This window comes from Peromyscus eremicus, chromosome 7 (genome assembly GCF_949786415.1).
Source record: "Peromyscus eremicus chromosome 7, PerEre_H2_v1, whole genome shotgun sequence".
Lineage (NCBI taxonomy): Eukaryota > Metazoa > Chordata > Mammalia > Rodentia > Cricetidae > Peromyscus > Peromyscus eremicus.
The window spans coordinates 31911019-31932502 of record NC_081422.1 but is presented as its reverse complement, the minus strand read 5'-3'; the positions used below and the strand labels follow the sequence as shown (position 1 = coordinate 31932502).

The window sequence follows — 21484 nt, the reverse complement described above, 5'->3', positions numbered from 1 at the left end:
TAGTGGGGTGCATGATTTATGATACAAAAATTATATTAACAGCAAATGCCATGTGAGGCTTATTAAGTTCCAGCTGCTTTGCCATGCATTATCTCATTTCATTCTAACAACCTTTAACCATAGGTATAAAGAAGTATTCCCATTTTATAGACAGGGATCAGAAAGGTTGAAGAATTTGCCCAAGTCTCACAGGCAGACAGAACCAGATGTAAAGGAGATACCCACCTCGGCACATCCTGCCGAGATCCATTAGCTCCAGATCTTGGCAGAGTGCCCATTGCTCCAATCAGCATGTGGTCAGAGACTGTAGGCTTCCCTGTTATGACCTAAGGCATTGGGGGTCAGCTAGAAAGGTAGCAGTGCATGATGGGAAATTCTAGCGGCTCCGCACTGGTCACTCCTACATTCCATAGAGTTTGGATGGCCACTGTGTTGGACAGTGGGACTACAATATGAACAGGCAAGACCTGGCCACTGCCATCACGCATCCCCCAGTCTGACAGGAGAGCGAGACAAGCTGGCAGATGATTGAAACTGTGCTACCAGGCCACGCAAGCACAGAGCAGGTGTCCTGCTCACTCCGGGATGTCTCTGTCAGCACCACAAAGGGACAGCTGCCCTCTCAGCAGGGATGGAGGTAGGAAACATCACTCCTGTTCCTTGGATAAAGCATCAGAAGGGAAAGTTACATATGCAAAGTTGGCCAGCAGTCAGCTCAAGGATGAGATTCAAAACTACTTTTATGTGATGCCAGGACCCCTGCTCTCCCCCTGTGCACAGTGCCTTTCTAGCATGCTAGGAAGACTTTGCTGCGGTTCTCTACTCAAGGCTACCCGCTTCCACCTCTGTGAGTATCAGAGCAGAATTCCCAGTGGATGCTGGTAAGAAATAGCAGTTGACTGCAATTTGGAGCTCAGGGTTGAAGCCCCTAGCCTTCAGCGTTTTTCTCTAGCTCAGGGTCTCTGGGGGCCCCGTCCCTCTGTGACCTCCAAGAGAAAAATCAACACAGCACTAGGCTACTTCAGGCCAATAAGCCCTCCACATTTCTCTGCTTAGGTCCCACCTGTCAGAAGTGTTTTCAGCACAATTATTGTTGGGGGAATTGACTTGAAATTCTGTGTGAGAGGATTGTTGAGTGACAGACACAGACAATAGAGTCTCCAGGAGTTTCTTCAGCTGCATGGATGTCTGTTTTCTTGTCTGTAAAACGGGCTGAGGACCTGCACAGGATTGCCGTTCAGCATGAAAGCCTGCTGCACCCTTTTATTATTCAGGTAGATGCTGATGGGCGCTGGCTGCTCCCCCTACAACCGGTCACTAGTACTAGTGAGGGCAGCGAGAGTGACACTTTCTGGTCTCTCTTACCTCCACCCAGAAATGCTGCTACTCCTCCTGGTATGAAGCAAGACTGCCAGAATGGTTGCATCTCTTAGCTCCCCTAGATATTGGACATCGATTCATGTATTTCGTGAGCCTCAACTCTCCTCATTTATAGGAGGGAGAGAGGAAATGTCACGTGAGAACTGGGACAAGGAAGCTGAAGACATGGCTCAGAGGCTGTCTTTTTGCTATTCCAGAGGAGCTAGGTTTGATTCCCATCACCCACATGGCAGCTCCCAACTGTCTGTAACTCCAGCTCCAGGATGTCTGACACCCTCCCTCTTCTGGTCTCTGTGGACACCAGGCATGCATGTGGTACACAAACATCCAACACATACCAAAAGGAAGGAGGAAGGGGAGGGGGAGGGGAGGGGGAGGGGGAGAAAGAGAATAATTGGGACAGGGGTCCTTGATCTCTGGGATTTGGGCTGGGCTGGTTTCATCCTGGGGACACCGAGAAGCTTGGTGATTATCACATCCAAGAAAGGGGAGCAGGCAGGTTCTGGCCCCAGAGACTTCACTCCAAGAAGGACCCACAGCCAAGACAAGAGGCAAGAAGCACATAGATGGGCCTCCCCAGAGCCAACACTGTCTTGCCCTGTCCACTAGACGTGATCTTGTCCTCTTGATTACTCCTCACAGTTTGTGGAGCAGGTATTTCTCCTGCGTTAGGAAGTACAATAATGTAAGGAGATTTGCAGCAAAACGTGTCGCTGAGAACCCCGGGCCTGGTTCATGCTGCTTCATTTGCTAAGGCCTGTTCTGATCTCCTAGTCTGCTCTCAGGCATTACTTAACTCTGCCTTCCTCCTCCTCTGTACCCTAGCTTCTTCTACTTTTAAAGGGACCGTGGTGCCTATTTGCGTTAGTGCCATCCCCCACCTCGTCCACAGTGAGCCACATGGGTAGAATTTCCTTAAAGGAAACGCCACACTGGGGTCTGGAGTGGCCGTTTGAGACCAGCTGTGAATGTACTGAATGGCCTTGTGGATATGTTAAGACTAGTTTCTTCCCATGTCAGACCAAGGAGAATGGAAGGAAGTCACTTCGGGAGTACCCTGGAATTAGTGGTGTGCTGGTTAATAACTAACAGTTGGCTTTGGGGGCAGGGCTTGGGGAGGAGGGTTCAGCCCTGATTTGCACTGTTCACCAGTTTCCTTGCTGTAAGTGCTCCCACTGTGGCCAATTTCAAGACACCCAAACGTCAACCGGTTTGCAAAATTCCCGGAAACTTCAACCATTGGTTTTCACAGGCGGTTCCGTGAGGCCATTTAACAGCCTTGCCCTGCCCAGGTTCACCCAGCTCCTTCCCCTGCCTCCACTCTTTAGACTTTGCTGCCCCTAAAATGGATGTCAAATTACCCCCATATCCCTGTAGGGTCTCTGACCTTGTGAACAGTGGCTGCTCCTATTAGAATTCTGGGTCTTTGGAAATGGCTAGCAGAAGAAACCTGTTTGGAAATAAACATTCATCCTCCAAACCCGAAAGAAATGCAGACTTGGCTGGATTGGCCCCCATGAGCCACATAAATTTGAGTCATCCTCCTTCTCAAACCAGCTCTGATCTCTCCCACCCTCTAACAGCCTCTCAGGGTCTCTCGGGAGGTCTGCAAATGACCGATTTTGATTTAATTTTTATTCTAAGCATTCATCTTTATCCCATCAGGGCCTTGGCACTGCCTTTCCCCAGTCGGGCAGAGGAGCACCTCCCTCACCCTTCTCTGTTCTAGAAGCTCATCTTAGTAGAGGCCTCTGTGGATTCCTTCAAGGACACCAGACAATTTACGTAGTGGGCACAGCAGAGGGTCCCAGTGCATTGATATTTTGCCCTCCGAGGAGCTGTGTTGATGTAGTTGTGCTTGCTTTATGACTAGAGTACCTTCTACAACTCTCGTCTTTCATTATACTCCCCTCATTCAGATATTGAAAGGGGATCTCATGGCTCCCCACTTCCCCTGCTTACCAGACCACGCTTTCACAGTCTAGGTTCCTTCAGGTACCCTTCACCCAAAAAACTACAGAAACCCTTCACCATGCTGGACAGTTGTCCTCTGAATGTGCCCTCATGGACTTGTTTAACCCGAGGGGAAGCAGGATCCTGACCCGCTCACTCTTGGTTTCATTATTGCATCCTCACATAGCATTACTTCATGTTGGGATTTGCTTGTTTAATCCGAGGGGAAGCAGGATCCTGACCCGCTCTCTCTGTGCACTCGGTTTCATTAGTACATCCTCACATAGCATTACTTCATGTTGGGATTTGCTTGTTTGTTGCGCACAGATACATTACACCTTGGCTGTATCGAGCTAGCCATCAGCTAATGCATTGATACTAACCCTGTATCCCCTGTTCTGCACTTACATTATTGATTGTGTTTTATTTTTAGAAATGTTCAATTTTAACTTATTAGATAAAAAATAATCTTATTAGATTTGCCCTATTGTCCAAATCTATAAAGACCTTTCGGGTCCAAGTTTCTCATCATTCACAAATTTGTTGAGCATTTCCTCAGACAGCCTTTACATCACCAAGAAAAATCTTTAAAAAAAATAAAAAATAAATAAATAAATAAATAAAAGATAACCAGAAGAAAGAAGCATGTGGCCTTTGCCTAGAAACTTCCCAGATGCTGACATCCGTTCTTTAATTGTTATCTGTGAGGTACTGTTCACAGTCCATGCAATTGTCCACCAGGCCACATACAGTGGGAGATGTGTTGCCCAGGAGAATTACACTGTATTTTCCTCATCTGCCAGTTTAATGATCTTGCCAAATTCTCCATGCTGCCAGGCACTGTTCTTTGTAAGCCCAGAGCATAGCGCAGTGCCTCTTATGTGGCAGGAATTCTGGAAGCACCTGCAGACATGTCCATTAGTGAGTGAGGGATGAGAGAATCCAGCCCAGATCAGTGTGAAAAGGACCACCGTTTTCACCGTGTCCTTGTTCTGCGTCGTGAAGTCTAGTACAATATTTGCCTCACTCTTCATTCATGTGCACCTCTTTAAAGACCACCAATCCTGAATGCATACTGATGAGAAAACAGGAGCTTAGGCAATTGAAGGGATTTGTCTGAGGTCAAAGGCTAATAAAGGGACAAGCAATTGTCTACTGGCTTCGAGGCACTGTGTGTTCTACCAAGCCTGTTCTGCCACGAGTTTGCACGTGTAGCCCGTAGTGGGCAGGGATGGCAAAAATGATACGGTATAGTAAAACACAGTGCCTCATTTACAGCATCTCATTTATCCTCTGCCATTCATTAATCCACGGATTCAACATGTATTTAATACCTTCTAGTGATAGAATACAACTGTTATGAGCCCTCCTCGAGCTTTAGAGAGGAGTGTGGAGAAAACAATCAAATATACATATAGCTTACGGTCATGGTGAGGAATATCCAGGAAGAATAAAGTAAGGGGCCAGTAGGGTGAGGGGGACTAGATTTGTCTTTAAAAGGTGGCACTGAGCAGAGATATAAGTAGGAAAAACAAGATCTGCCAATGTCCTAGGGATATCCACATGGCAATCACAAAATACCTCTCTATAAAGCACAGACATAGATCCTATCATGAACCCCCAAGCTGTGAAATACCTGATTCTGAATATTCATTCATTTGTTCATTGACTTTCTCTTGACAGATGTTTTTTGTCAAACCTCAGTCATTTTTATTTAAGTGTGGTCAATTGAGTTCAATGTGGTGGTGAATAAGGCATTAGAGGCGGAGACAGATGGATGTTCTGCCCAAGAACAGTGTATTAAGGGCTGTCATGGTGTCAAGGATAGGCAGATGGAGGAGAACAATACAGATGTGTTGACATGGCCCCATTCTAGAGGTCTAACTAAGAGAATATAATACAAAAGAATTAAATCCTGTTATAATTTTTCAAAAATTTTAGAGATATTGGACCATTTCTTTACATGATATTTAGTCAGAAAATTCAATATATTATATTAAAAGGAATTGGTATAGTTGGTGTAAAAATTGTTGGCCTTGGGACACCTTCAAAATTCTATGACATGCTATGAGAACTGCTTCTCTACAGTTGTTGCTATGACCAAGAGCAGACATCAGTTCATTGTCCATTACAAACCTCATCGTCAGGTGGCCATATAAGCCAGATTTGGAGAGCCATTCATTCAGCTGTCAAAACTACTGGAAGAATTACCTCTTGGCTTGCATTAAAAGGGAAAAATAAAACTGTCCAAATGAAAAATATTCAGCCTCTTTTTCCCGGCTTTTTAAAGTTATCTAATCAAACTCATTACTATTCAAAAGACTCATAAACAGGAGCTGAAGAGGTGGCTCAGTGGTTAACAGCACTTGGTACTCTTGCAGAGAACTTGGGTTCGGTTCCCAGCACCCACATGGTGGCTCACAACCATCTTTGACTCTAGTTTCAGGGGACCCACTGCCATATTCAGACATGCACGTGGCAAACATGCATACATACACTCATACACAAAACCACTCAGACACAAAAGATAAACATAATTTAATAGTTTATTGCATTGTGGTTTGGGTTTTTTGTTTGTTTGTTTTCACTCCTGGGCTAAAATCCCAGCATTTGCAGTAAGAACTATTTCTCAGGTTAAGACACAGTAGCCACACCTGTCATCCCAGTATTTGGGAAATGGAGACAGGAAGTTTACTCGTTCAAGATGAGCCTCAGCAGCAGATCAAGTTTTAAGCTTGGGCTACAAGAGATCCTGTCTCAGTAAAATAAAATAATTTCTGTTTTCAAAGTGTGTTGGGCATCCATTCTCTGGTTACTAAGTTGATTTCTAGAACATACTCATTTAAAGAAAATGAGAAGACTGCTTTACTGTCTGCTGCAGCAAATACATAAGGATACACATCACGTACGTCCGGCTCTGTTGCCCACACTCTCTCCTCCAGGGACAGCACAGACCAAGGAAGTCCTCTCACTCCGCCTAATCTGCCTTCCTCTTTCTTCTCTCTGCAGATGACAGCAACCACCCAGCCACCTTCCAAGGCCCAGGCTGTCCACATCTCAGCACCCTCAGCTACTGCCAGCACGCCTGTGCCCAGTGCCCCCATTGATCCCCAGGCCCAGCTGGAGGCTGATAAGCGAGCTGTGTACAGGTAGGGGACTCTCCAGCCAGGCTTAGGTGAGATAGGAAAATGCAGGTCACCAGCAGTGATGGCCAACAGCAGCTTGCCTGAGCATCCCTTGATTCCGAATCCACTTACCCCCTAGCTGGCCACTGCGGGTTTGCTTCAGCTTGCAGGAACTATCTGTGAGAGATAGGAAAGGCTGGGCAGTGTCAGCCATGAAGACTCCCTTCCCATCTCAGGTGGGAAGATGGGCCCTACTGAACATCAGAAACCCTCAGTTCAGCCAACCAAACCCTCTCTTCACCATGATCCTCATTACCTTCACTCCAACAATCATCTAGTTGCACCACCTACAACTTGGTAGTGAATAAACTGTGTGCATGCAAACAGGGAGAGCTTATTAAAACACATAGTCCTGGGCTGCAGGCTCGGACAGGCTGGATCAGCTGCTCAGTTAACAAGAAGAGGGATGTGAGTTGTCTTTGTCAGCATGCCAATAAACTTGATGCAGCTGTTCCTTGGCCACACTCTGATCCGTGCTGCCTTGTAGTAGATGTTGTGTGTGACTGTGTGGGTCCCGGTACTTCCCCAAAGTGAGAGTTTGCTGAGAGCAGGTAGCTTGTTCACCTCATTCTGCTTGCACCATGTACCCAGGGCAGCATCCTGAATGGGAAGGGGGTGAAGCTCAGGGAAACACCCGTCTGCCTTAAGGAACTCTAGTTCTAGTGTGTGTGATTGGGGAAGTCAGTAGAGTTATCTAAAAATGGGCCTGAATGAGATTTGTTCGTGAGGATCCCATGGTATAAAGAAAAGATACCCGATTCTGCACTTGGTGTTGAGGCTGGGCTCTGGCTCACATTCACCTCTGCAAGTTCACACTTTCCCATGCACCAGCAAGTGTAGAGTACCCGGGCAGGGTATACATCACAGCGAATGCAAGTAACACGGGGATGATTCACCCAAGACAGGCAAACAGGAAGACAAATGCATAGAAAGACTGATTCCTTCCTTCCCCCACACCCCAAAGACAATGCCTTTATGGTAATGGTGGTAATTAGTGGTGTTATTATCATTATCGGCAGCATTATTTTTAGTTACTCAGGTAAGCTGATTGCCTCTAATGCCAACACCTAGGCCCTGCAGAAAAATTAAAATAAAAGTACCTGGTCCCTGCCTGTGCAATTCCCAAGCCAGGTCCACTGCCTGTGGATGCAGAGCTCTGCCCCGAGAATTCTGGGATCTGTTCACAGTCACTGGCATTGGTAGCTCTCAGAGAGGACAAACTGGCCTCCCTGAGTGTCCTCCCTCCGTCCCTCCCTCCCTGCTTCATACTCTCCTACTGAATCATTACTATTAATATTGCAGGCACTATGTTAGACTCCTGGGAAACAGGGTGAGGTAGGAAGGTAAACACAAGTGCTTGTCACCCCAGGACCCAATCGATAGGCAAATAAGAAGGCACCACTGTATACTCCGAGCAACTGGGCAGATTTCCTTTGGGAGGCAGTGTTTGTGGCTGATCTTATTGGCTGAGCAAGAGGCTCCACCAGGTGGAGAAATGTGTAGGCTAGCCCTTCCAGGCTAAACAGAATTTGCTGTGTTACAGGGTCAGGATTAGCCAGTGGTCAGAGCAACCGCGGGTGAAAAGAAAGATTTCACAGCTGCCTGTACGTGAGCCTGGGTACCTCTTGTAGGTGTGTGCCTTTGTGAGCATGAGCAGCTTGAGAAGGAAGAGGAAGTATGTGACCTCTGAAAGCTACCCAATGACCTGATGGCTCAGGCTTACACTCACAGTGCTCTGTTTAGATTGCTACTCCAAATGTGGTCGATGGGCCAGCAGCATCACATTATATGCGAGCTGATTAGAAAGGCAGTGCCCAGGGGCCCACCCAAACCTCAGGATTCAACACGTAAAATTCACATGGTCTTGGGTGATTCCTGTGCATGTTAGAGGCTAATCCTAGGCATCTTCGCAGAAACATAGGGAGGGGATGTGTATCAAGCACGGATCATAGAGAGTGCCTCTGATTAAGAGGATCTTTGCGGGATGGAGAGATCATGGCTCGGGCATTAAAAGCACCAGCTGCTTTTCCAGAAGACTTGAGATTGATTCTCAGTACCCACATGGCAGCTCACAATAGTCTGTAGTCCAGAGTTTCCAATGCCTTCTTCTAGCTTTGAAGTGTGGGCAAAACATTAATACACATAAAATATTAAAATAAAAAAAAATAGGTGCTCTTTGGGAGAAACCATTAGGGTGGCTAAGGTGGGTGTGCTGAGAAGAGCATGCATGGTTCAAACACAGAGCCCCCACCCCCACCCCACCAGTCTCCCTTCCGTTCTCAGTATTGCCCCTAGGCCACAAACACAATTACCATGGTGCATCCAATCATGGTATCTGCTAGACATAGGAAGTTTCTGGAAACCCAGGCTTGCTCCTACCTCTCCCTGAGCTTTAGGTTCATGATAGACTCAAGCAGCATATTTAATAAGAGTTAATGAGGCAGCCCGTGTGAGCACTGGGCGCCATGGCGGGCATAGAGCAGAGTTCTACTTGACGAGGCCATCCCATCCATGGGCTCCAAGTCCCTCTCAAGATTCCAGGCTCCTGCTGCGCCCGAGCCAAGCTGCAGGAGAGGTGACTTCACTGCTCCTGAGACCTGTCCACCATGCCACTTGAAGTCCGGCCCAGATCTTCCTTCACTCAACACTTCTTCCTGCTCACCCTTTTTCTTCTCGGTGGCTAACCCAACAAGAACCTTTAGCTTTTGTCCAAGGAAGGCTGTGGCCATCTGACCCACTAAAGGCACTTCTAGGCAAACATGGCTGACTGGCTCCTCACAGATAGGTTGGAGCTAACACCTTTACCCATTGCCCAGCTCCCTAGCTCTCCAGTCCTATTGCCTCTGGGTCCCAGAGTTGTCTCCGACATTCACATCTCTCCTACGAGTACCTGCAGCCCTCTCTGCAGCCATTGCTTGGATGCCCAGCCTCCTGTAGGGTCGGTCATTTTAATTAGATTTGCCTGCCCAGGGCAGTGTGGTTTTTCCAAAGCACATCAGGGAGTCCACATTTTATGTCAATAAATACAACAAGGCCCTTTCCTTCCAGATTAGTGCCCAGCACTTCTTTTTTGGAAGTCTTCCTGTGGCCCCTTCCAGGATTATAGATGGAGGAAGATGGGGGAAGCTCCCTGCTACAGCCCCTGCTGACAGGCAGAGGGGCAGTGTGACAAAGGGGAGGAAGCCTGCCAGTGCCCCCAAGGTTTTATTTGTGTATAAGGATGTGTTAATGAAATGTATTGGTTCCCTTCTGATCTGGAAGCTGGGGGAGGGGGCGAGCAGAACTTGTCTTTAATTGGATCATACCAGAGCATCATCTGGGCTAATCAGCAAGGCAACCAGGAGCTCCGGCTCAGATTAATGATTTCAGCCTAATCCAAGCAGATCCCATGATTGGATGCACATCCCGGGTAATTGTGTCTGTGGCCCGGGAGCAATGAATGATGAGAGGGAATCGGAAGAGGGGAGGCCTGTGGAGTCGGAGGCTTTAGGTTTGGATGGTCCTCAGTTTCCTCAGCCCCCAGCTCAACTCCGATGTCTCCTTCCGGGGAAGTTCAAATGTAACTTGGACTGTAGCACCCCACCTGCCACGCTGCTGAACGGCGGTCAGGTGTCAGGTGCAGCTTGAGACCAAGGGATTAGGAGGCAGAGCAGAGATGGGGCCAAGAGGGTGAGGTTAATCCAGCTTTCACTCCCCCTCCTCCCCTCCAGTCTCCTTCGCTCCCCTTTGAAGTGTGTGGGTTCCCATGGAAACCGTGATGTCCTGGGGAGCAGAAGAGTGGCAGGGAGCTAGGCTGGCCAGGTGCGAGTGGGGGAGGAGGGTGACTTTGCGAGCATGCTCAGCTAAGGCATTGGCTGTCTCTACGGCCAGAAGAACCCCCCCTGACAGCAGTGCCCACTGGCAGCACCGAAGTTACCTGGGATAAAGAAATGTGGGTTGGAGGCCCGAGTGGCAAGAAAATAGTGAAGCGGCTGTGCTTTGCTTCCCCATGAAAAGGCACTAGAGGGGCAGCTGCAGGGTCGGGCAGAGAGGGTGGCTTCTCTTCTCTGCCCCGCATCCCTTTGTGTCGTTACAATTAAATTAGTTGGATTAATATCTAGATTAACTTCTCTGTGCCCTCCACTTGCTAGACTGTTAACTCCGTGAGGACAGGGCTGAGTCCCTGTCTGTCTTAATCATTGCTCTGTCCCCAGCACCGTACACAAACCAGCCTTAGCTGGTTAGGCGATGAGGGTGCTGAAATGCTCGTGGAGGGGACTAATGAAATAGGTTAGACAGTACCCCCATAAACACACCATGGCCCTAGGCTGATGTGCTGGCAATCGGCTGGGGGGAGAATCGAGGAGCATGATTTGTAGCATTGCCAAGTTCTGTGATGTAAATGTTCCTTCCATGACCCACTCAAAACGGCTACGGCAGAGTTGGAAAGATGCACAGGGACTCAGTCTTGCCAGCACGAAGTACAGTCCCATACAAGGAGCCAGGTCACCGATGCACAGTCCCCATTCACAAGTGGGGACAGGGAGATAATCCTACGTCTGCAGACTCTGTGGAGTAGCCTCAGTGGCCTTGATCCTATCTTGGCTCTGTCCTCTGAAGTCTAACACTGGAATCTTGATTTTCAATGTTCTGTCTTTAATGACTTAATGCTTCAGAAAGTGCGAGGGTGGAGTGCACGCTGTGTAAGTGTGTAACTGTGTAAGTGTGTAACTGTATAAGTGTGTAACTGTTTAAGTGTGTAAGCACCATGGCGCTCCAACTGAACCCCAAGGCAGAGAGTTTTCTCCTTTGGGGATTCTATACAGTGCTTTTCTTTCTGCTTGTGCAAGCCCGCTCTCAGCATCCACCCTTGTCCGAGAGCCTTTGCTGGCTTACCAGTGAGCGAGCTCCTTCATGGCCGCTCCAGAAGTCCTGCTTTAAACCCTTCTTTCACCTCCTCTTTCTCTTCTCCTGTCTTAGAATCTTGGCTTTTGCATACTGCGTATGTGAGTCTATCTTCAAATCAACCCCAGATCCCATGAGCCAATTATCTGGGAGCTTCCACCCAGGTGCGCCCTACCCCCTGAGATCCCGTGCCCAGTCCAGCTGTCACTCAATAAAGCAAGGTGCATTCCTAAAGCGCTATGTATATTGTGCTCATTCCTGTCGCATCCAGACTGGGTTCCTCTCAAATCCACACCTGTCTGGGAAGGGAGGAAACAGGACAGTGAGCAGCATTCCAATCACTCCCATGAGACCATCCTAAAGGTCACCGAATCCCAAGCCTTGATCCTGACAGTCCCTTTAGCTGGAGGTGCAAATTCAGCCTAGCAACCCGTGCTAGGCAGGGGAAATAGAATAATGTTCTAGAAATAGATGTGGCGATAACTAACTTTGTCACCTTGGGTGAGTTAATCTCTCAGAGCCTCCATTTTCTCGACTGGAGAAAAGAAAACACTAATAGCCAGGGTAAAGTTACATAACATTAGGCAATGCCCAGTGCAGAGAGCAGCGTGTGTTCAGGGGACTGAAGGGTCGTAAGCACTGGCCCAGCTGTGTGGCTTCGGCCTGCTCAGTCTGAAGCCTGCGGTGATGTAGGCCTCAGGGTTAGGAGCACAGCCTTGGCAGTTGGCTGCTTCACACTCGGGCTCCACAACTGGGCCCCAAGTCTTTCCATGTCCCAGCTTCCTCATCTGTAAATGGGAGTGAACGTAATACTATCTTTTCATCAGGGCTGCCCTGAGGATTAGATTTGCACAGGCAAAGGCTTAGTAAAGAACCTGAGTGGGGGCAGGTGCTGGAGAGAGGCTCGAGAATAAGTTGCTTGCTGCTCAAACGTGGAGACCTGAGTTTGGATCAAAAAGAAAGAAAGAAGAGAGAGAGAGAGAGAGAGAGAGAGAGAGAGAGAGAGAGAGAGAGAGAGAGGTGGTGCTCATTTGTAACCATAGTGATGGGGGTGTTTGGGCAGGTGGATCCTGAGCACTCACTGGGCAGCCAGTTTAGGCTCCAGGGTCAGTGAGAGACCCCGTCTCAAAAAAAAATGGTGAGAAGTGAAAGTAGAGACATCTGACATCTCCCTCTGGCTGCCTTACACATGAGGACAATCTGCTCACACACACACACACACACACACACACACACACACACACACACACACATGCACATCTGGCAGTTGGTAAGTGCTCTCTGTAGGTGCCAGCTCTGTGGGACATTTTGGGAAATTGAAGCAAGCAGGGTCAGCAGGCCTAGGAAGTAAAGGGCAGGAGCTATGATGATGGGAAGGGGGTTCCTAATCAAGTGATTCTCACAATGCTATTCAGTTAAGCATTTATTTAGTGTGCCGTGTGATGTAAAGCATCGTAGTGAGTCCCAGAGGCATTGCAAAGAAGGAATGTGCAGAGATGGAGGAGAATGGACATAAGAAGGAGCTGAAATATAAACTCGGCCATAGTTAAGGCTCCAAAATGTACCCAGTGTCTGCTCAGTGTGGGAGAGTCACGCTGCTTTTCCCAAGGGAGGCAAATCCCCAGAGAATGGCATCAACAAAGCTGCCCTTCCAGGGCTGGGCTGGGAGATGCTAGGAAGTCAGTGTCCCTGTGATCCGGCTAGACAAGGGGGCAAGGATCCTGTTGTGACTGTCCTCTTCGGCCGCTTCCTGGCCAGCGCCCTGGGAACCGCCACTTCCTAACGATGCGTCGCTGAGGGAGTTTGTCCACCCTGTGACCAAAGAGTGTTCTGGCTACTACTAAGTGACCCCAGTGGTTAACTGTCTGTCTTCCCTGGCACTGTGCTTGGTCATGTATGGAATGTGTTGGATAAGAACACAAGAGAATGGCATGACAGAAATGGAGCCATTCCAAAGAAGCAGTCCGGACCAGAGCTCTAGGCCAAGGCCTCTGAAGTACTAGGTACAAGGGACAGATGTTCCAGGCTGTGTCCTCGGCTGGGCTTTGTGGGCTGGAAGCTCTTGTGACCATTCCCTGCTCTCTGAAGTAGCTGGATTTGCTGGCAGGGGAAGGAAAATCTCAGCTATTGGCTGTCATCAGGGGTTCCAGTCTTCTGGAGCCATTATCTGGGAAGTGACACCATGCTCTAGTTTCTCTGGTTCCAACAAAGCCTATTCTATCCCCTCCCCACTAGCTTTTGAAGACACTCTGCCCAAGCTCAGCTTCTGCACAGGTTACTAGCAGGCCAGCGGGCTGCAGCTGTGGTGTTCACAGTATGCCCAGAGATGGTTAGTTCTGTTAGCCTTCACTGTAGATGTAACCAACCGTCTTATTAAATAAGAAACACAGAATCAATGCAAAGAAGAAAGCCAAGAGGTCAGAGCTAAGAGCTAAAACCTTACCCTTCCTCCTGCAGTGGTCCTACCTCTCCGAAAGAGAGCTACTTCCTGTATTAAAGTCTTTATAAAGACTTTCGGTTCTGCCTTCTCATTGGTTGTAAACCCAACCACATGACCACCTCATCACTGCCTGTCTTACAGACCTCCAGGTCTTCTATGGTTGGTATTGAGATTAAAGGCGTGTGTCTCCAATGCTGGCTGTATCCCTGAACACACAGAGATCTACCTAGCTCTGCCTACCAAGTGCTGGGATTAAAGGCATGTGCCACCACCGCCCAGCTTTCCTATGGCTTGCTAATAGCTCTGACCCCTGGGCAACTTTATTTATTAACATACAAATAACATTTTAGTACAAAATAAAATATCACCATACTTCACCACTCACAGTTTTCGTCTAGATAGAGCTGAGTTGTCCACAGACTGTGCCCACACCTCCATTAAGATGTAAGTCACTGATAAGAGACCCAGGAATCCAGAAGCCCAAAGACATGCACTGTTCAGTACACAGAGATCTCAGTGACCAGTTGCTACATCTAGGAAGCATACTCCACTGTCCCTCTTCACGAAAGGGGAAGTAGCCAGTACTGGGTCTCCCTGATAGGGCCAATGGGGTGGGGTAGAGTAAGAAAAGGGTGTGCGGGAGCTTTAGGGCTTCTACCTCCAATGGCTTCTTACCAGGGTTGAGCTAATCCAACCCACTCCTCCTTTAACCGGTGGCATTCTGCATTTGTTAGACACTGATCCATTTCATGGTTATGTGAAAAGAACATAGAGCAAGGCTTTGGTCTTCTGACTCTGTCATTGGACAAAATCTTCTGAAAGGCCATTCCACTCCATAGAGTAGACATCCAATCAGAAAAACTGGGCTCTGTAAATGCTGAAGCCTTGTCCCCACACAGAGAAGTGTTGTTAGCAGAGGGTGAACTTATGGAAACCTAGCTGATAAAGCAGAGATGTTTTGTCTCGGCAGAAGTCTCGATGCTTAAGGGTACACAGGACAGCGTGGTTTCTGAATCCAAGATACATAACATTCAAGGACAGTGGAATAAAGAAAGGGATGAAGAGATTCAAAACTAGCACATGGGGACCAGTGAGAGAGCTGAGTGGGTAAAGGTGCTTGCTGCCAAGCCTGAAGACCTGAGTTCAATCCTCAGATCCCACATGGTGGAAGGAGAGAACCAACCCCTGCAAGCTGTTCTCTGTGACTTTCCATGTGTACCCACCCAGCCACATATAAACTAATAAATAAATGTAAAAAAAAAAAAATCAAAACTACCACATGGGAGAAAAAGAAGAGTTCAGCATTTGGAGTTTGAATATCCAGATATAAGTTTCAAATCACATATTAGCTTGATGAAATCATCCAACCACACAATGTGTCAGTTTGCTAATCAGTAGAATGGGTGTGTAAAGGGCGCAGGGGTGGATTGCAGTTAAGTGTGTTATAAGAGCTCTTTATAATTCAACAAGTGCCACCAAATATGTGCGGATATGTGTCCAGTCCCTGCCAATGACCAAGGTAAAGTGGATGGAGCTCCCTTACCTTCTCTAACCCGGTCCTCTCCTGCAATATGACCTGTTTGTGAACTCGCTGGATTTCTGGTGACCGGGATAGAAGCTCTGACTGCCTCTCATTACCTGCCTAATTTCAGGAAAAGCTGATTCTTTTCAGTTTTGCCTGTTACCTCTGCTTTTCACAAAGGGGCTGGGCAGAAGTCCTATGTTAGATTTCTTTCTTTCTTTTTCTTTTTCTTTCTTTCTTCTCCTTTTTTTAGATCTTTTGCTCTTGTAGACTAGATTTAACATCTACATTGTTGAGATTTTATATTGATTTTTTTATGTGCCAGGCTCTCTCTCTCTCTCTCTCTCTCTCTCTCTCTCTCTCTCTCTCTCTCTGTCTCTGTCTCTGTCTCTCTGTCTCTGTCTGTGTGTGTGTGTGTGTGTGTGTGTGTGTGTGTGTGTGTGTGCGCATTTACACAAATGTGCACATAGATGAAAGGATATGGCCTGCCTGGGTCCCTCACTCATCGTCCACCCACCTGAGGGAAGAGAGCTGGGTTGCAGCCCAGGAACCCTAACAGATGCAGCTCCAATTTAGTAACAAGAAGAAGTCCTCTCCAAGGCAACCCAGGCGAACATACCGCCCACTGGGCAGGACTAAAAATAATCTTGCATGCTTTCAACGTCACACCTGAAGTAAAAATACATCCAACCAGGGGCTTCTGGCTTGTTCTCCCCACCCTGCTCTGTTCTCTCCATCTGGTGCTTTTGAAGTGAGGGAGAAGTAGAGGCTGAACATGCACCTTTTTTCACACCCCACTCGAAGACCTTCCACTCCTCCCCACCCACATACCCCAGCAGAAGCAGGTCCTCTTGCAGCAACCGTGTCCACAAGCTGTCAGATGGCTAAATGTGACTCAAGCTTGCCCAGTAACGGCAGATTCTAAGCCAGAAAGCACTTCAGGCTCGGGTCTCAGCAGCCTCATCTCTGTAGTTACTGCTTGCCTCATTTGTCTTCCCATTCATCAGCGGTCAGAGCTGTATTGATGCCTGCCAGTACCATGCTCAGTTTCCACATTCATTGGGAATTTAGGAAGTTATCTGGTCACAGACAGAAGTCGCTCACCTCATAGTAAGGAAGATGGTTCCATGTGCAGCAGCTGTGGTTAGCAGAATGAAATCAGTGTCATAGAGAAACAAAGAATTCTTACTGGTGGTACTTCTTTGATTAAAAGAAAATAAGCCGGGCGGTGGTGGCGCACGCCTTTAATCCCAGCACTCGGGAGGCAGAGCCAGGCGGATCTCTGTGAGTTCGAGGCCAGCCTGGACTACCAAGTGAGTTCCAGGAAAGGCGCAAAGCTACACAAACAAACCCTGTCTCGAAAAAAAAAAAAACAAAAACAAAAACAAAAAAAAAAAAAAGAAAAGAAAATTTTGGCTGGGCCTGGTGGCTCATGACTTTAAGCCCAGCACTTGGGAGACTGAGACAGGAAGATTGCTGGAGTTTGAGGCCAGCCTGAGCTCCATCATAAATTCAAAATCAGCCTGGGGTTCATAGCAAAACCCTGTCCCAGTAACTCAAAAGCAACATAGAGAGCAGAAGTCACCACTGCCAAGAAGCTATTGTGACTGCCATCAGAGGGACAGCAGAAAACATTGTCCCTGACACATAACCTGCTTGTAAGAATACATCAGAAAACTAGAATGAGCTCCTGGACGTTAAAAGCATGATGTTGGGCCGGTGAGATGGCTCAGTGGGGTAACGTGCTTGATGCTGAAGCATGAGAACCCGAATTCAGCTATTCGACTTCCCATGCGAAAGTCGGGTGTAGCGGTGCATGGCTGTAACACCAGCACTGGGCTGGGATGGAGTGACAGGCAGGTCTCCGGGGCCTGCTGGTCATCAGCCAGCCTAGCTGAAATAATGAGTGTGAGGCTCAGCAAAAGATTGTGTCTCGGGCTGGAGAGATGGCTCAGAGGTTAAGAGCACTGACTGCTCTTCCAGAGGTCCTGAGTTCAATTCCCAGCAACCAACCACATGGTGGCTCACAACCATCTGTAATGAGATCTCGTGCCCTCTTCTGGCCTGCAGACATACATGCAGACAGAACACTGTATACTTAATAAATAAATAAAACTTAAAAAAAAAAAAGATTGTGTCTCAAAGACCAAAGTGAAGATCAAGAAGAAGGTGACTTCTGTCCTCCACGTGTGCCTTCAAAGAGGAAGGAAGAAACAAAGGGAGGGAGGGAGGGAGGGAGGGAGGGAGGGAGGGAGGGAGGGAGGGAGGAAGAAACAAAACAAGGAGGAAAGTTGGTCTTGCATTCTGAAAATGGCACACCATCTCTTTCTCTTCTCCTCCCGAGCCTCTGTTGAAATTAGCACATGGGCTCATTTTCCAGGCAAGTGAACCAGCAGACAAGGGAAAAATTAATGTATTGAAGTGGATGGTATCATTGTTGCTTTGCATAAAGGAGTCCACACACCTCCGGAGGGGGGGGATAAAACGAGTATTAATTGATAGCTTACTCAGCGCCAAAGACTATCTGTGTTTCTTCATGTAATTATGCATGGGAGGGATTTATCCCTGTTATATAAAAGTGGAAACTGAGGCTCAGAGACATTCTATAATGTGCCCAAACATCATTGCTATGGATTATTGTGCAGGGGGAACCCCCGAGGGTATCCTGTGAGTGCAGGGAAACACGCTGGGCAGATGCGGGCTGGCCAGACGCACTCCATGCAGGCATGGCGGAGGTGGCTGTGGCCAGCAATTCACAACCCAGATGCTGCATCCACATGGAGAGTTTATTATAATAGAGAGATGAAGAGAAAGTTAGGAAAGAGGGAGACAGAAAGAGAGAGAAGAGAGAGAGAGAAAGGTCGAGGGTGTGCTCCTTGTGGGAGGAGAAGCGGAAAAGAGAGAGAGGAAGGGAAGGAGTTTTTCCTTAGAATGAGGCTTTTATGTCAGGATGTAGGGTGTCACCAAGGGGTGGGATTTCCAGGGGCGGATCAGAATATTAACATTCCTCCATTTTGATTATTATAAAAAGAGGTGAGTTATGGGAGCAAGTTGGGGAACAAGGGTGCTAAGTTCTCGAGGCTACTTCAAGCTAGCAAGGGACAAAGTGGGGAGGGGGAACTGGGAGTCACGCACGGCAGACAATCTCAGCAACATTCCTTGAGGGAGCTGAGGAGGCAGGTTGCAGCAGTGGTGTTCCAGGAGCTTGGGGGGAAACGGCACAGCAAATCAGGAGTAGAGAAGCCATGGCATCTGCTATTTCTCTGGAGGTCAGGCGGGAACAATGAATCTGCAAAATATGCTCGAAAAATAGGTGGAGTCAGAAATGGGCTCTGGAGATTGTTAGTTTTCATCAGACCAGATTTCTTGATGCAGTAGCAAAACTTTTCCCAGGAACCTATAAGTATCTGTAAGACAGCTGGAATGAATTTACATCATGGCAAAAGGGTTAAAAATCCGTTTAAGGACTCTTAAAAACTATTTGTAGTCAAAATTCTATCAATTTATCAAAGCTGCACTTATCAGTATTAGAACTTTGAACCTCTGGAGTTATACCTGAAACTGGTCTTTGCTGTACCATGAAGTCTGTGAATGAGGCATACCTGTCTGTAATAGGAGATTTATATATATATATATATATATATATATATATATATATATATATATATATATATATAATCCTGGGATTGGGGCTGTCAAACTGATACCCTAGTCATCAAGCATCGTCAGATCTGAGAAGAATAAATTTAAGAAGTGAGACAGCTTTCTAGCTATCTAGGCAGCAATCCCAAGTCTCTCTGTGGTCACTGGGGGCAGAAGCCCCAAAGGCAGCACTTGTTCAGCTGATAGGTCCAGAAGTTCTAACAGATTCTTTTCTGTGGAGTAGAAATTTGGGGAGAATGACCCATCTTGACTTTGCAGTATGGGGCAATCAGTTCTCCATTGTTCCATTTATTCATAGTCTAGACAGGATCTCAGCTTTTTGCTGTGTGGCCAGCCTTGCCATAAACTTCTGGGTGGACATTCTTCTGCGGCCATCTATCTTCTTGGAGGAGATACAGGATGCTGCCAGGAGCTGACATGTCTCTTTATCACAAAAAGGCTTTTATATTAAATGCCATATTCTCATATCTCTACAGGTGTTTAAGGACTGGGAGAACAAAATCTGTTAGATGTATTTATAACTTTGAGAGCATATATATGACTTAAATCTGAGTATACAGGTTTCCCAGTTAGTTACAGCTTAACGAAGTTAGCAAGGACAGGGAGGTTCACATTCTTAAGCCTGAATAGACCCTGAGTAAGGAGAGACATTCTTTAAGATGTTGGCAGTGATATCTGATATCTGAATGTCTTACCATTTTTAAGGCCCTGTAGCTGTAGTTCTGATCTTTGAGTACAGCCAGATTATAATCCTGAATGACTTATATAGAAATAATTATTTCTTTTTTTTTTTAAGATTTATTTATTATATATACAGTGTTCTGCTTGCATGTATGCCTGCATGCCAGAAGAGGGCACCAGATCTCATTATAGATGGTTGTGAGCCATCATGTGGTTGCTGGGAATTGAACTCTGGACCTCTGGAAGAGCAGCCTGTGCTCTTAACCTCTGAGCCATCTCTCCAGCCCAGAAATAATTATTTCTTAATCTGTCTCCTGAGAAGGCAAAGAAGAGTGACAGGGGAAAGATCCCAAGGCTGAATGAGAACAGGAGAAAGGGAGCTTGTGAGTCAGGGTGCAGCCCAACTCTGAGAAAAGGACCCTCTGAGAAAAGGAAAAGGATCCTCTTGGTGGACTGTATGCCAGGGTTTCCATCCCTAACATAGCCCTCTAGCCTGTCCTGGGAACAGGGAGCACAGAACGATGTATTCTCCTCAGCTGCTTCAAGCTGAAACAGGGCACAGGTGGTCAGTGGGACTCTGGCTATTTAAAGATAAGGAGGGAACCCAGGCATGTGGTCATCTGACCTGGCTGTAGAGGCAGGGAACAATTGCGATTGGTTGGACTGGTCCACAAGAATCTCTGCTGACATCCGTAGCAGGGAAAGCGCTGCAGGTTGTGGTCCACAACTGCTGCTTCGATGTTTCTGCTACCCTGCTGAGATATAGACTAGAGACAGGAGTTAAAATGTATAAATTTATTTGGAGCCTTTTGGCCCATGGTCTTAATAATTGGGAAAAACAGGGGTCCCAAGACCAGGAGAGAGAAAAAAATACCATCCTTAGGAATAGACAAGTAAGGAAAAAATAAAAGTTTTAGATAAATTGGTATTATCAATCAGTACTGGAATCCAAATTGTGGAAAGGCAGGTAATGAGTGCCAAGGAAAATTTAAAATCCTGAGCTTTTGACCCAAAGTGTATCAGAATTGTATTAATGTTAAAATCTGAAATTTAAAGTCTTAATATAATGGTATCACCTGTATGTAGTTCTGCTAATGCCCTGCAGGGGAGTGCACACATCTCCGGCTGTGGAGGAACAGCAGGCATCGATTGAACTTCTACCCCCACCCAGACGGCTGGAGCCTGAGAGAGGCAGCTGGGGAACACCAGACCAAGGCCGGAGGACTTTTCCTCAGCCCATAAAACAGTGGTGAAACAATGCATGGTGGGAGGCGATTCCCTAACCTCCCTCCATACTGATGGCTGGACCATGTGGTTGCCCTTATTTAAGATGGTACTGCCTAATTATGTGCTCACCCCTATCAAATATAGCACCTGACCACATGTTCATGTGGTTTGGTTCTTTTTTTTTTTTTTTTTTTTGAAAGTAAACTGAGCAGATAAGGAAGAGATAAAATGAAGCATTTAAAAGTCAGTCATGCCGGGCAGTGGTGGCGCATGCCTTTAATCCCAGCACTTGGGAGGCAGAGGCAGGCAGATCTCTGTGAGTTCAAGGCCAGCCTGGTCTACAAAGAGAGTCCTAGGACAGCTAGGACTGTTACACAGAGAAACCCTGTCTCAAAAAGTCAAAAAAGGAAAAAAAAAGTCAGTCAGAAAGAAATATAGATGGCCAGATCAATCATACATTTCCATTCGCACATAGGAAATAGACTTTGTGAAAGAAAGACGGAAAAGGAAGTAGGTATAAGGCTCAGCGGACTGACCTCCAGCATCACA

The 21484-nt window shown here is 47.1% G+C and overlaps 1 protein-coding gene across 1 annotated transcript in view; it reads left to right on the top strand.

Moving 5' to 3' along the window:
- The window catches only part of Pknox2 (PBX/knotted 1 homeobox 2), a 103479-nt gene that overhangs the window by 26203 nt on the left and 55792 nt on the right, over window positions 1-21484 (top strand). The window contains exon 3 of the mRNA XM_059266755.1: window positions 6343-6482. Within this exon, the coding sequence (XP_059122738.1) occupies window positions 6343-6482 (140 nt within the window). The remainder of the gene's footprint in view (window positions 1-6342; window positions 6483-21484) is intronic.